Here is a 14,220-nt window from a genome sequence, read left to right on the forward strand (position 1 = left end):
AAAGATTGGAAACAGATCATAACACACGTACCTGAAAAGCGTGAGGTCTAGGGATGGCAGGGGGGAGGAAGGGAGGCCTGCAAAGAGCTGTACCTAGGAAAGGAGACAATCGCACATGTACATTCGCACATTAATCCAGACAAAGCTGTACTCTCCCCCTCGGTTGTGTTCTACAACCCCATTGTGCCAAGGCCCCATTTAGACTGAAAACTTATATAGGGGACTGCCTTTATTTGGTGTACAATGCTTATATAATGAGGCCCTGATCCTGACTGGGGCGTCTCTGCACGAGTAGAATAAATGCTTCTGCAGCTAACTGGTAATGCTAGAGTACAGAAGACCTCCACAGAGACAGTATGTTCTTGGCTTTTGTGGTGAAAAGTAAAACAAATGGGATGGATAAACGAATACCCACCCAGCCCGAAATTACTGCATGTCGGCTTTTACTGTAGTCCTCAGTGCACATCTGTGATGTGTCTAGACATTAAAGGCCAGCCTTGGTTTGCTGTGAGTAACCTGGGATCTGCAGGAGATTGGTGAGAAGGTTCCAACCCACCTGCTCAGTTTACTTTTTCAAAGCTATAACTGCAAGGAAGAGGACTTTAAAAACAAAAGGGGCTGAGATTCTTCTCTACACTGGACCCCAAAGGGCTTTGCAATTCAGCAAAGGCCACGTCTACATACACACCTACTCTAGGCAGGGAACTCCTGCATAGTTCACTTGTGACGTCACAGTGTTTTCTTCACCTGGAAATCCCTCAGTACTCGAGCTGACCTGTAATAACTGCCTCACTTTTGCTTTCCCTTTCCAAACACTTAGCTGCTCTTTGCTGGGTGACACCAGAGCTGGGTTTTTCTGCCCTAGACTAAAGCAAAATGAGGTTTCATGTAATTTTTCTTAACCAGAAAGAGCCTTTTGGTATAAAAGCAAGAGCAATGGAGAAGAAAAACCACATTCAGAGCCAAGAGAGAGGCAAAGCAGCCCAGAGACACAAGAAGCAACGAAAGCAACATCCCAGCAAATACACGGCAAGGTAAGGGTGACTCGCCTGCAGCCTCTCCTTACGACACAATTTCTCTTTACTGAGTGCTTCTATTGTGCTCTATGATAGACAGCAAGGAATGAATGTTGTACAAGCAAAGTGCGTTACACCTGTAATGTATTATTAATGGCTGAATATTTAAACAAAAACTGCTCTGATTCATGAATAGTTTCCTGGAGAAAATGGGAGTTCAAGTTGCTATGATTTGTAGCGTGTTTTCGTTTTGTGTCTGGAGAATTGTTGGGTACTTGTGAAAAGTATTTGGCTACCCCCAAAACTTTGACAAATGACATTTCATACAAAAATGTGCATGGATTAAAAATAGTTCAGTCATCAAATTATGGAGCAGAAACAATGTCATGAATTTAGGGGATTTAGGAGCCCAGCAACAAAATATACAATGACTATCAAATTGCAAATAGACAGTCAGTAGCCTGAAAATTATTCATCAGAACTATTTGGCAAGTGGCAGATATATATTTGCATAAAATTAGGATAAGTTCACACTTTGCTACACTAAAAGAAGTAGGAACAATTTGTAACAAATGCTATCGGATGACGTATCCTGCTCCACTGACTAGCTACTTCATTGTTTGACTACACAGTGTACAAGTATTTACAACAGCTGACATCTGAAGAGTGGTCTGAAAAGAACTGATAATTCTGCTGAATCTCAATATGTTGTTTTCTTCTTTTTCTGAAAACTGTCACGTCTGTCAGCTGTTTAATTTAACAGCCAATCAAATGAACTGGTTGGCTTGAGGAAGACATGAGAAATGGTAACAATTCTTTTACTTCCCAGTCCCCTATAGGAAGCCACAGAACTCAGCTGGGCATTTCACTGATTCTGATGTGTCCCCAGCTGCCTCCTGCAGTAGCTTTAACAATGTTTTAAGAAACAGTAAAAAGAAAATTTAGAGCTAGGTTTGTCTCCAGTGCAGGCCTAGCTTATGAGACACCATCCAACCCGCTGGCTGGTAAGCCAGGCAACCTGGCATGTCAGTCATGTATCTCTCCCGTTCTGTCTCCGTTAGGGAAAATGGTGAACGTAGGCTACAAAGTTCTCTTTGCTCTGGCCATCTGGACGATGACTACAGAGGCCTTTCCCAAAGGCGCTGAGAGGACAAAATGCCACCTCACAAAATACAAGTCCCTGCCACCTCGGGAACTGGAGGCCTTCAAGAAAGCCAAGGACAAATTTGTAAGTGTGAAGAACACACCCTGGGCAATAACAGCACTGTGAGCCCTGGGCTGTAATCTGAAGAGCAGCCCTCTCTGTGTGTCCCTTTGGACTCAGGGAAGAAGCTCAAAACCAATTATCAAGAAGGATTTGGTTTTACATTTCTCCCAGCTCTAGCACCCTGCTGGCAAGCTCCAGGGCTCTAGCACAGCGTCTGCTGAACCCAGGTCCTCTCCTCACTGGAGTAGGACAACAAAGCACAGTTTAAAGTTCGTCATGAGTATCTCTGTCATATCCCTTGAGGATACCAGCCCGAGAGATACAAGGGAGACATTTGATGCCAGCATCTCTTCTCCCTGCATCACCACTGGGATAGCATGGATAGAACTGAGGGAAGAACTAGTACAGGTTTGTTCCTGCTCCTACATACATATGGGTCTCTGTTCTTTCCTTCTGCCTCCAGGAGGACATGATGCTGTTGTCAGACCGAAAATGCAGCACCAGGATTTTCCACCGGAACTGGGAAGTCCAAGAGCTGTCGGTACGAAAAATCTCAGTCAAGGGGTACAAGAAAGTCACATGCTAGCAGATGCTTCTCTCCTCACATGTGCCCCCTCTGAATCTGATCTCACTTAGCCCTATGCTAATCTGACACGTGGCACTCTGACCATTGACTTGGAAGTCACTGATTGAGTCAGGAGCATGTCCGATCTGACTGTGGCTCTTTCTCAGTGTAAATAAGGGTCACCCCTCACCTTCAGTTCAGGTGCCTTCTCACTGGCTATAAACTGGTGTCAAGAAAGGCGTGTGGAGATGAAGCTGTTTGCAGTCCAGAGTGATTTCAATATTTCATTTACTGACAAATCAATAAAGCCCTGAGTGGCTTCGGAAAATCTCCTGTTTCAACCTAGTCTACCTGCCCCTATGCATGGGAATTTCTAGTCCTGTATCTGCACAGCTGTGTATATTTCTCCCACAGACACTGTCTTACCTGCGAGTTTCTCTCCCCAGGAGCACGATAGAGTCATCCTGGTAGAGAAGGAGCTGGACTTTACCATTAACGTGCTGGAGAACATTGAGGACACCAGTCTGTCCAAGCTGCTCTCAAGGCCTCTAGAAATCCTGACGCAAATCAGAGGGGACCTGAGGGGCTGCGTGAGTATTCAGTGACAGATTTCTCTTTCAGTGCCAGATGTGAATCTCTTCAAGGAGAACCCTTAGGAATTTCCCAAATGGGTTGCTTTACCTTGTACCCACAAATACTCGCATGTGGCCCTTGCTTTGGGCCCATCCTTACATAGGACATTGAAAGCGGGGGTAGTTGATATGATATGCACAAGGGTAGCCGCCTAGACTATGTCAGGGCAACAACTGCTCTGCGCCTGGAGAGAAAGGGCTTTGGTCCACTGTCGGCTGAAATCTCTGGGCACCAACCAGTCTGTATCAATTTTGTTTTCAGACCAGAGAAACACATTCTCATCGACACTCCAGGAGGCTGAACAATTGGCTCCAAAATTTCCATGAGAGCAAAGAGACGGTGAGTAGTCAGTCGAGACAATGAGGAAAGGGAACTTCCATACAAATTAGAGAAGGAACTAGGTTCCCATCCCAGAGGCCAGGGTGGATTTCTACAATCTATTCTCTGGTGCCTTGTCCAGCCTGTTTCAATAATCCCAGAACTGTAGCTGTGCACAAATCTAGCAGATCTCAATAAAAAAACCCTGTTGTGTCTGCTGCTACAGTGACTGCCTGTAACAAGATTATACCACCAGGGATTTTGACCCTCTGCAATAAATCAGGCTTTTTAGGAAATGCGGGAGGAGGGGTGAAGCAGGGAGATTTCTATCCTTATTATCTCTTCGTTTTTAAGAATGGTGGCTTTAATTTAGCCGCATTCACACTTCCTGTTGTAAATAGTCTCTCATTTCCCAGGAAACACCTGGCTGCCTGGAAGCATCTGTGATCCTCAATCTCTTCCGACTGCTGAATGAAGACTTGAGATGCGCAGCCTACAGGGAGCTCTGTGTGTAGCCATCTGGTCTCTGCAGTGCCCGTGTCCACATCTACTTAGAGACCGGAGAGTCCCTAGCCTGAGAGCACTGCATACATATTGGGAGAAGACATGGGTCAACCAGGAACATTCATCTTCTCCCTCTGGCTTCTGATCATAGGTCCCCAAGCAAACTGATTCCATCCTTTTATACCAAAGAATTACACAACAGTTGGCCTCCAGGTTGCTCCAACTTCCAGCTGGTGCAGCACTCTAGACTCCTTACAGAAGATTAATTGTAGGACCATTTTTCATCACAGTTGGAATTTAGGATTTCAATAGGATTTGGCCTCTGGGGATATTATTTATTGAATGTAATTGTATTGTCACTATATGAATGCATTTTAGCCAAGGGAACAGATCCAAAAATATTGGAAACATTTCATAAGCTTTAATTTAAAACAACAAAACAACGCACTCCAGTTCTAGGATTTACATACTAGTCACAGCTTCAGATCTCTTAGAAACAACCTCAGGAAATGCATTCTTACTGTAAATATCCTCGGCAGATGTATTTATACAGAGTATATTTTTATCTTGCTGATTCTTTATGTATTATAACCTGACTAAGAAGGGTAATTGATTTGTATAACTTCCAGACTTGAACCAAAGTGTTCTTTATTATGGATCAGCTATTTATTATTTATGTATTTATCTATTACTAAGATTATGCCTTTTTATTTATAATTGTGAACCAATAAAATTGTTTTCCCAGGCTTTGGCATTCCTGTCTTTCAATTAAAAGCATTTTGTTAACAGAAAATTGGGTGCACTGTAGTAATAATACCCAGCTCCTGCAGAGTGCTGTGCAGCAGTAGATCCCACAGTGCTTTACAAAGGAAGTCCTTCTCATTATTCCTGATTTTACAGATGGGGAACTAAGGCACAGAGAGGCAAAGTGACTTGTCCAGATCACTCAGCAGGCCAGTGGCAGAGCCAAGGATGTTGAGAGCCGGTCTTACACTCTAGCCTCTAGGCCACACTGCCTCCCTCTTACATTGCAAAGCTGCTTGCTTTTGGATCACCCTCACTGCATTTCCAAACGGGCAACTAAAGGCCAAAGAGAGCTGTGAATCTTGTCTTTCTCCTTCCTTTTGGCATTACCATTAGAGCTAGACAAATGTTCCCTGGGGAGTCCTGACCACATAGCTGGTACAGGAGAACATGACTTGTTGTCAGGAGTAAACTAAAAACAGAAACAGAAGGAAAACAGCAAGAAAGGTTGCAGACAGAAGGAACACAGCAAGAAAGGTTGCAGGATCTCATCAACATGCCACTCTTCAATGCCCCAGTAAACATCTGCTTTGACAAACCTTCACAATGGACAGGCTGGAAACAATATTTTTGCAAGATTTCACATTGCTATCAAGGTCCATAAAGAAACTGGAGATATGCAGGTATCTTCTTTCATGTATGCTGTGGAGACACAGGCAGAGCATATCTCTAAATCCTTTTCATTTTTACTGAAGACAGTCACAAACATGACTATGCAAGCGTTCTAGCTAGCTTTGATACATTCTTTATACATCAGAGATAAGTGGTTTATGAAAACTAGAGAATTCAAGAGCCATGGGAAAATGTTGACTGTTTCATAAGAGTTCTGCATACTCTGGCTGAAAACAATGATTATGGGAATGCAAAACATGAAAATAGACAGGCTAGTTATTGCAGTAACTGATTAAAAACCTTTCGCAGCAGCTACCATTGAAAGATTGAATTTTAGCCACAGCTATTCAAGTAACAAAGCCATCAGAGCTGGTGAGACAGGGAAACCAAGAGCAACTCTCAGAACTTCAAAAGCAAAAACTAGCTTAGAAGCTGTTAACAGATGCAGGATGAATAGTAAAAGTTATTCCCAAAGAGCTTCCTGACAGATTCAGCCTACGTCAACAAGGGACAGGGACAGATTCTGCCTACGTCAACAAGGTGTGGAAAAAGTCATAGTCCAAGAGATGATGCATGTCCAACCAGAGATACACGGTGTACTAAATGCACAAAATATAGACATTTTGCACCTGTTTGCTGCACCAAAGCAGTCAGGGAGCTGACTCATATTACAGACAATTAAGAGCCATTCTTTCTGGGATCTATCACTTGTGATGATATAGAGCCTGCTTGGACAGTGAAAGTGAATATTTATGGCAAGACTGTTGACTTTAAAATTAACTCAGGAACTGACATTGCAATCATCTCAGAGGGGACCTACGAGCACCTTCAACCCCTCACGGAGTTAAAGTCACCAGACACTGCTCTCACCTAGCCCTGGAGGTATTCAGAACTGGATGGGCCAGTTCGCCACAGAAATAACTTACAAAGACTAAAGCTATGCATTCATAGTCCATGTGATCAAAGGATCAAAGACCAGTAACCTCCTCAGCCACAGCATGGCAGCCATGTGCGCCTAGTGAAGAAAAGTAGAAGAACTCAATGAAGGATTTGATAACCCAAGGCAGTAGTGAAGGAAATCTGGGGGAAGTGAGTGCACCCATGATTCTCTATGCTGGTGGAGGGGTTCAGGGGTAGGACGACTCAGCTGGGTCAGGGACTGCCCTGCCAGGGGCACAGAGAAAATTCCCTTGCAGCAGAACCAGCCGGGTGGCAGGAAGTGCTTAGAAGCTCTGCAGTGAGCCCAGGGAAGAGGCTTAGAGAGAGCAGAGCTGAGACACTGGGAGCCTGGCAAGAGGCTGAGTCAAAGGCCCATGACAGGGCCAGGTAGGAAGCGGTCCAGGGAGGTCACAAGGAGTCTGCGCAGTCAGGCCTTGGCTGCCTATCCAGGGATAGTAGAACCCAGGGCGAGGGAAGGCCTGTGCCCCCCTAGCAGCCCTCTCAGGAAGGTGGAATGGACGAATCTGGCGTCGGATCGAAGGCCCAAGGTAAGGGTGACAGGGAAGTGTTTGTTTGACCGTTGGTTTATGCCAGAAGGGATGGGGCTCTATGTTACCCGGGCAGAGGCCATGTCACAGGAAGCAGCAGACCACGGCACCACCAGAGCTGCTATCAGTGGGGGCCCAAAGGAGAGGTGAGCTTGCTGTGCTATGCCTAATGAGTAGGGGGGGGGGGTGCACTGGCCAGGAAGTAGTGTTGCCAACCCTCCAGGATTTTCCTGATGTCATCTGATGAATCCTCCAGGAATATGTCCAGTCAAACTTGGCAACCCTACCAGCAAGTCACTCTCTTACACAGGCCTGGTTCCATGAAGCAGCCAGGAGAGCCCATGCCCAGCGGCCCAGCTGGAACTGACAGCAGCAAAAAGCTAACAAGATGGCCGAGCTGGTTCTAGTCACAGCAGCATAAATTCTAGTATCAGTTGAATCAGCTCAGCCTGGCCCTCAGAACTGGGACAGCTGGTCACCTACCTGAGCAGCAGAGACGGCTGGAGAGTTAGTAAAACAACAAAAAGTCAAAGGCAGAAAAGGAGGAAAGATCACTAACTCTTCCACCAGCCCCATGTTCACACAGAGTCTTGGATTCAGAGTTCATATGCCATCAAAGCGTAGGTTGCATCAGGGGGTGATCTCAGGCCCACCTCATTGTTAACCTCCGTTCCAGTTATCACATCTGATGGCCTCCTAGATTTCTCTTTGATCCATTTCATCTGCAGCCCCAACTAGATGCAGCCAGAAACAGTCCGAGATGTGACTGGTATGAAAGAACAACAGAAGAGGCTGTAAGGCGGAAGAGAGAAGAATTCTGCAGAGTCTTTGTCAACCAGCTTCTCTACCGAACAGGCCCATGCACACACAGCTCAGCTGCAATGATCCCTTACGAGGTCTGGACGAAGGAAAGGGTGCGAGTTCCCTCACCACAGTGGTTTGAACGGTTACAACCAAAGATACATGTGCTAGTTCCTAACTACAGCCACTCCTCATGCTGAACGCCAGAGTATCCTTGCCCTAGGGGCAAGTCAGGCCGAGGCCTTGGCCTGCCCTTGGTAAGCCATCCCTTTTTGGAGGGAAATTAATATTGGCTTCTAGGTCCCAGTCCCACTGGCCACAGTTCAGGCTTGTTGCTGGTGCTTTAACTGGGAGTCTCTGTGAGTTGTCTTCCTATTGGCCACCTGTCGGAGCCTCTGTTGCAAGCTACCTGCTTACAAACCCCTCTTGACACACGGTCCTTATTTATGTCGGTGCCTCTGAGAGCACACAGCCCCTCCCCAGTGGCGAAAAGGAGTCCTTCTCTAGACCAGTGCCCTGGGTCTGGAGTACCTTGGAAAGCTGCTACCTCCGTGCCTTCCCCCTCCAGTCTCTGCTGTTTCCCCCAGGCTGTATCGCACTATTTCTGCAGCTCCCGCTCACCTCCTGCCAGCCCCAGCCTGCTCCCCTGCCACACTCCCATTCAGCCTGGCCCAGCGCTCAGACAGCCTGTGGCTGGCTCTTCCCCCCTGGACCATCGCCAAAAGTGCTTCCCAGGTTTTCCTTCCCCCAGCCCTTGCTTCCCAGGTAAATCACAAACGTGGATCCTTAACCTGGATGTTATCAAGACTGCGAGGGAAGGCTCCCTCCTGGGAACAGTCCCTCTCTGCCCATTGTGAGAGTACTGAGACCACTGTCCTTTCGCCCTTCGCTCATCAGTGATGACTCGCAGAGTCACTCCTGAGGGCGGGGGAAAAAATGAATGAAAGGGCTGCTCGGTGGATCATTACGGTAACACAGCAAATCCGGAAACTGGGCAATGCTAAGATTAGAAACAGAACTCGCCTACTCTAGGCAGGGAAACCTTGCATCATTTTGTCATGATGTCATGCAGAGTTTCCCTCACCTGGGAATCCCTGGTAGTGGCACACGCAGCTCAGGAGGGCAGAGGGTTATGAGCTAGATGCACCTGCCGTACTTTCACTTTCCGGTTTCCATTGATTCCAGCCGTATTAGAGCGTGGGTTTTTCTCCTTCGACAAAAGGAAAACAAGATTTCATTTTATTTTTTCCTAAAGAGTATAAAAGCAAGAGCAATGGAAAAGAGAGGCTACATTCACAGACCAGAGGGAGGCCAAGCAACCCTGAGGAAGAAGACGAGACTAAAGCCATTTCCCAGCAAACATGCTCCAAGGTATGTGCCACGAGGTCTGGGGCGTCTGTCTAGCACATGGGTTTACTAGACTGATCTGCTGTGATCTACTCTAAAGAGTAAGGATCAAACATTATCCGTCCCTCTAAGTCTCTTACCAGTTTATTTTTTATTATTAGTGCTGGGGGCCGTAAATTAAGGGGCCTGATCTGAAAACATTTGTGAATAGAAGAGTTGAGTTTGCTCAGCTGCGATCTTTGGGGTCAAGCCACCAATGTATATATTTGATTGTAGCCCTCATCTTCCTGCACCCCTTCTTTCCCCGCCTTGTCAGACTGTCAAAAATACAGTTTATAATCCTGGTAACCTGGAAATGGAGTGATGTGTGTATTTCCCCTTTCTGATTCAATTAGGAAAAATGATGGCTTGCAAATTGCTCCTTGTCCTGACCCTATGGACAATGTCTACGGAGGCCTTTCCCAAAGGGGCTCAGAGGAAGACGTGCCACCTCTCAAAATACAAGTCCCTGCCACCCTGGGAACTGGAGACCTTCAAGAATGTCAAGGACAGATTTGTAAGTGCAAAGAAGACACATAAGTAGGACAATAATGGCAATGTGGGTGCTAGGCTGTAGTTTCAACCGCAGCCTTCTCGGCATATTACTGTGGGCAGATGAAATATGCTTCGGTAAGTTTGGGGTGTAGGGTTGCAGACGAAATAGAGAGAAGTCTCTCTGTCTGGATCTTCTTTGTTGGTGATCCCCCACCCAGTCTTAGTTAAGAAAGGGCAAAGCTCAGAATGTTCAGCTCCGGCAAGAGTCAGAGAGAGGCAGAGTCATGGACAGGGCAGGAAGGTGGGAACTGATCTAAAGCAGAATCACAGATTAGACAATAGCAAGGGGAGAATGGCATTCTTACTATTAGAAAGGAGCTAGGAGAGAAAGAAGGGGCAACCTGTCTAAGTGGGTGTTCCTGATTTGAGTCAGTCTAAGGAGGCTTGGACCTGGCCAGCTCGGATTTCTTACAGAGTCAACCGTCCTTAATCTTAAATCTCAGAAAGTTTTGAAAGGGGTTCAAACTCTGTCCTGAGTTACAATCAAACCTAGAGAATGAGACCCAGTTTTTAACTATAGGCGATCTTTCCCTTCCAAAGAAAACTGAGTCTAGTCCTTTAAACAGACAATTTGAGGAACCCAAATTCATGTCATGCCATCAAGCAGCATTAGAGAGATCAAGTCATTTATTTTTCAGTCGTGCAAACATTCCACGTTAACCAATGCTGAAGCGGAGGAAGTGCACCACTCAGATGAGTGGTCAAGAGTTAAAGGATGCCGCTTCTCAGTTAAACTCCTGCACAAATGCAGTTCACAACCTGAAACCAGCAAAGCAATATGACAAGCGCGTGTTGTTGACTTCTGTGCCATATTTGGCACCTTCTCGGGAAGAGCCAGGACTCTAGTACAGCAGCATTCTTAGGGGATCGAGGTGTTGAGTCAAATTGTGCCAGGATTTTGTACCTTTGCATGGCTGAATGGGGTTATATGATGTAACTGAGGACCGAATTTGGCACTTTCTCCCCTGCTTTGTTTCCTTTACACATTTCCCTGTGTTCTTATTTTGTGCCTCCAGGAGGACATCATGCTGTTGTCAGACCGAAAATGCAACACCAATATTTTCCACCGGAACTGGGAAGTCAAAGAGCTGTCGGTAAGAAAAACCTCTGCCAAGAGAGACAAAGTTACAAAACAGCACTTGCTTCTTTCCAAGGTTGCCGTACTGTCTCTTTCTAAGCTGGATGCTGATTTCACGTGATCCTTTTGTAGAGTAACGTGGAGAAGGAATTTATTCCCAGATGACACAGGCGTCATCTGAGGTTGGAATCCAGCCCTTTTTCTGTATCTATATATTGTATACCCTTAGGGCTGGGAAGTCAGATATTGAGATTGAGATTGATCTGAAGCACAAAATGTTGTTGGATTCCAAGGAAGGAAGGTGTAAGCAACAGAGTCCAAAGGGTCATGACTAGCAGGCTCTGTGTACTGAGTGGATTCACACCTCCCTTGCGTCGTAGGTCGTTTCCCATTGGCCACGGCTTTGGAAAGTCTCCTTAAGCAGGCCACTCCTACCTGCTGCTAACACAGACATTCCTTATCTCCCTGTCTGCAACTCCCCTGGACACACTGTTTTACCTGCACATTCTCTCCCTAGGTGCACGACAGAGTGATCCTGGTAGAGACGGAGCTGCACCTCGTTATTGACGTGCTGGAGAACTTTGGGGATCCCAGTCTGTCTGAGCAGCTTGTGAAGCCATTAGAAATCCTGAGGCTCATCAGAGAGGACTTGAAGAGCTGGGTGAGTATTGGATTGCAAATGTCTCGTGCCACAGTGGGTCTGGGAATTGTGTATTGAACTCCGAACAGCACTAATTCCTTAAGTGGATCCAGAATCTACTAATCCTTGTGCCAGTAATCGTGGACTTTGGTTTGCACATAACATAGCTGCTGTATGCCTTGCTCAGATACATCATCTAATTAGCTAATTAACTTGATTAACTAGTTAGGGACAGATGATGCTTGGCTGCTCTGCTACTGTGCAAGCAGCTATGTCCCCACTGTCGGCTTCTGGGCTGTAGTTTGGTTCCACTGCAGACACTGTGATCTCTTTCGCACAGCTACTGTTGTTTCCATGTGCCCCCCAGAACATCGCAGAGGAGGTGGGGAGGAACTGGGAGGAGGCAGACCCATGGGTGGCTGCATACACTGAGGGAGTATGCTGCACTCCTGCTCAGCTCCAGGGCATATTCAGTTTCTACTAGGTGGAGTTCCTCCCAGAGCTCCTCTGGGGAGCACAAGGCATACCTCCCCCTACACAGGGCCATTCCCACAGGCCTCAGTAAAGCCCTGAGTTAATGCTTCAAACACTTCTGAAGTTGAACAATGTAATACAAATGCTTGGTATTATTAATAGAACATGGAAGGTTAACATGGAATCCACAAGCGTAGAGAACTAGATAAACTCAATCAAACCAAGATCTGCCTTGGGCTTGTACTGAGAGGAAGGAGGCTCAGCCACTGTTCCTGAAATCTCGACTCATGTGCCAGTCTGCTTCATGGATTGATTTTCTTTTCAGGCTAGACATCAGCCTCACGGCCATCAACGCTCCCAGACACTGACTAAATGGCTCCTAAAATTCCATGCCGCCAAGAAAATGGTGAGTACATTTGGCAAACACACAAGACGAACTTCCATCACATGTTAGTGGGAACAAATCCATACAGGATCATCAGCTCCATTCCGTTCCCATGGGGCCAGTGCAGGATGGTGTCCTGTATATTGTCCAGGACCTTCAGCAGTCTAGGTGTCCTGAGACTGAATTAGTTCAGAAAGCTGGTAAATCTCTCACATCAGGAAGGGTTGTTACATCTGCTGTCAGACAGTAACAGACCAGGCATCCAGAAAACACCCTTTACCTTGTGGCCTAGTTTGGGTCCTCCCATAGGATGCAAATAGCAGAATTTCAGATAAACACGAGGCATCTGATCCTCCATTGCTCAGTACCTTGTACCTTGTGGAATCATTTATATTTGTGCAAAATGCTGCTGACTCTGAAATCCCCCCTCCCCCACACTGCTGGCAGAGCTTTACACCAACTTGCTATTCGCTTTAAAGAGGTGGAGATGCTGGGCTGGGCAATGGGAAAAGAGGCCCAGAGATCATTCATTCGTACAGATCTGCCAAAGCCCAGGCCTTCTTAGGAATCGGATCGAGACAAAGATAATACCTGTCAAGTTGACTGTTACCCCAGATCATTGTGCCTTTTGCTTCATTCAGACTCACTGCTTAATGTAATAGACTACAGCACACATTGTTATATATTTAGAATTACAGAACATTAGAGCACCGTGTAAATGAGTATTTACTTAGGTTCGAGTGTTTGTAAGGTCTTGTCTACGCAGGGACATCCAGGAAAACTAATCTGAATTAACTAAAGATATGAGTTTGAAGGGGATTAGTTAAACTGCATTAAATCCCTGTATGGATGCTGTTATTCAGAGTTAAAGCGATCTCTGGAAGTGAAGTAACCCAATTAAGACCACTTTAATTTTGAATGAGGGTGTTCACACAGGGATCTAATGCCATTAACTAACCCACTTCAAATTCACACAATTTGTTCAGATTAGCTTTCCTGGATGTCCCTGTGTAGACACTGCTCTGTTCACCCTTTTTCTGCATGCTCTGTGCTCCCTATCTATATACACCCCCTTCCATCAGGCCTTTGTGCAGTAACTTTCCCTCGCCCAGTGTGAGCCAGCCATTCTCTGTTACAATGTGTTCACTCCCTCTCTCCTGTCCCAGGAGACTCCGGGGTGCCTGGAAGCATCTGTGATCTTCAATCTCTTCCGACTCCTGAACGAAGACTTGAAGTGCACAGCCTACATGGAGTTCTGCACCTAAACGCAAAGTCTTTACACGGTCTCACCTCATGCGTCTAATCAGACACTGGAGAGCCCAGCAAATGGGAACCCTGAATCCTTCCTACAGGACACTGTATTTTAACGAGGCATGATGTTCTTTCTGACTTGGCATCTTACCACGGATACCCATCACCCATGATCTCTGAACAAAAGATTCTGATACAGCTGATCTTCAGGAAGAGATCTCTCCGACTCCAATTGCCAGTAGCTGATTGGTTGTAGGCCAATTCCTTAAGTGCAGCTAAAGTGTATGGCCTGTTCCCACAGAAATCAATGGGAGATTGGCCATTGATTTCAGTGGGATTAAAATTTGGCCCTAGAGGATAGTATTATTTATTGTATTGGTTGATTGCTACGCAAAAATATTTGCCAATAGTATGTTGTGTTGCTGTTATTTATTTTAATTTAAAGGACTAGTTTTTCCCACCGTTTGTTTGATTTACAGACTAGTGACTATTTCATTATTGTCT

The 14,220-nt window shown here is 46.0% G+C and overlaps 2 protein-coding genes across 2 annotated transcripts; both read left to right on the plus strand.

Moving 5' to 3' along the window:
• Positions 1 to 2,082: 2,082 nt before the first annotated feature.
• Positions 2,083 to 4,254, plus strand: LOC125645233 (interferon lambda-3). The gene is made up of 5 exons (XM_048870512.2): positions 2,083 to 2,244; positions 2,687 to 2,764; positions 3,235 to 3,378; positions 3,683 to 3,760; positions 4,156 to 4,254. Exons 1-5 carry the CDS (start codon positions 2,083 to 2,085, stop codon positions 4,252 to 4,254), a joined length of 561 nt encoding a protein of 186 aa, XP_048726469.1.
• A 5,054-nt stretch (positions 4,255 to 9,308) lies between these two features.
• On the plus strand, positions 9,309 to 13,816 carry LOC142068469 (interferon lambda-3-like). Its single transcript, XM_075117623.1, has 6 exons — positions 9,309 to 9,318; positions 9,690 to 9,850; positions 10,905 to 10,982; positions 11,484 to 11,627; positions 12,406 to 12,486; positions 13,632 to 13,816. The coding sequence occupies exons 1-6, from the start codon at positions 9,309 to 9,311 to the stop codon at positions 13,728 to 13,730; spliced, it is 573 nt and encodes a 190-aa protein (XP_074973724.1). The 3' UTR covers positions 13,731 to 13,816.
• The last annotated feature ends 404 nt before the right edge of the window (positions 13,817 to 14,220 follow it).

This window comes from Caretta caretta, chromosome 11, assembly GCF_965140235.1.
Source record: "Caretta caretta isolate rCarCar2 chromosome 11, rCarCar1.hap1, whole genome shotgun sequence".
NCBI classification, from domain to species: Eukaryota; Metazoa; Chordata; order Testudines; family Cheloniidae; genus Caretta; species Caretta caretta.

Bases quoted from the DNA above. Each gene is read 5' to 3' on its own strand.
- LOC142068469 (XM_075117623.1), top strand. The intron at 11,628-12,405 runs GTGAGTATTGGA...TTTTCTTTTCAG, and splicing joins GAGAGGACTTGAAGAGCTGG to GCTAGACATCAGCCTCACGG. The intron at 12,487-13,631 runs GTGAGTACATTT...CTCCTGTCCCAG, and splicing joins TCCATGCCGCCAAGAAAATG to GAGACTCCGGGGTGCCTGGA.
- LOC125645233 (XM_048870512.2), top strand. From the start codon at position 2,083: ATGGTGAACGTAGGCTACAAAGTTCTCTTTGCTCTGGCCATCTGGACG. The intron at 2,765-3,234 runs GTACGAAAAATC...TTCTCTCCCCAG, and splicing joins GGGAAGTCCAAGAGCTGTCG to GAGCACGATAGAGTCATCCT. The intron at 3,761-4,155 runs GTGAGTAGTCAG...CTCATTTCCCAG, and splicing joins TCCATGAGAGCAAAGAGACG to GAAACACCTGGCTGCCTGGA.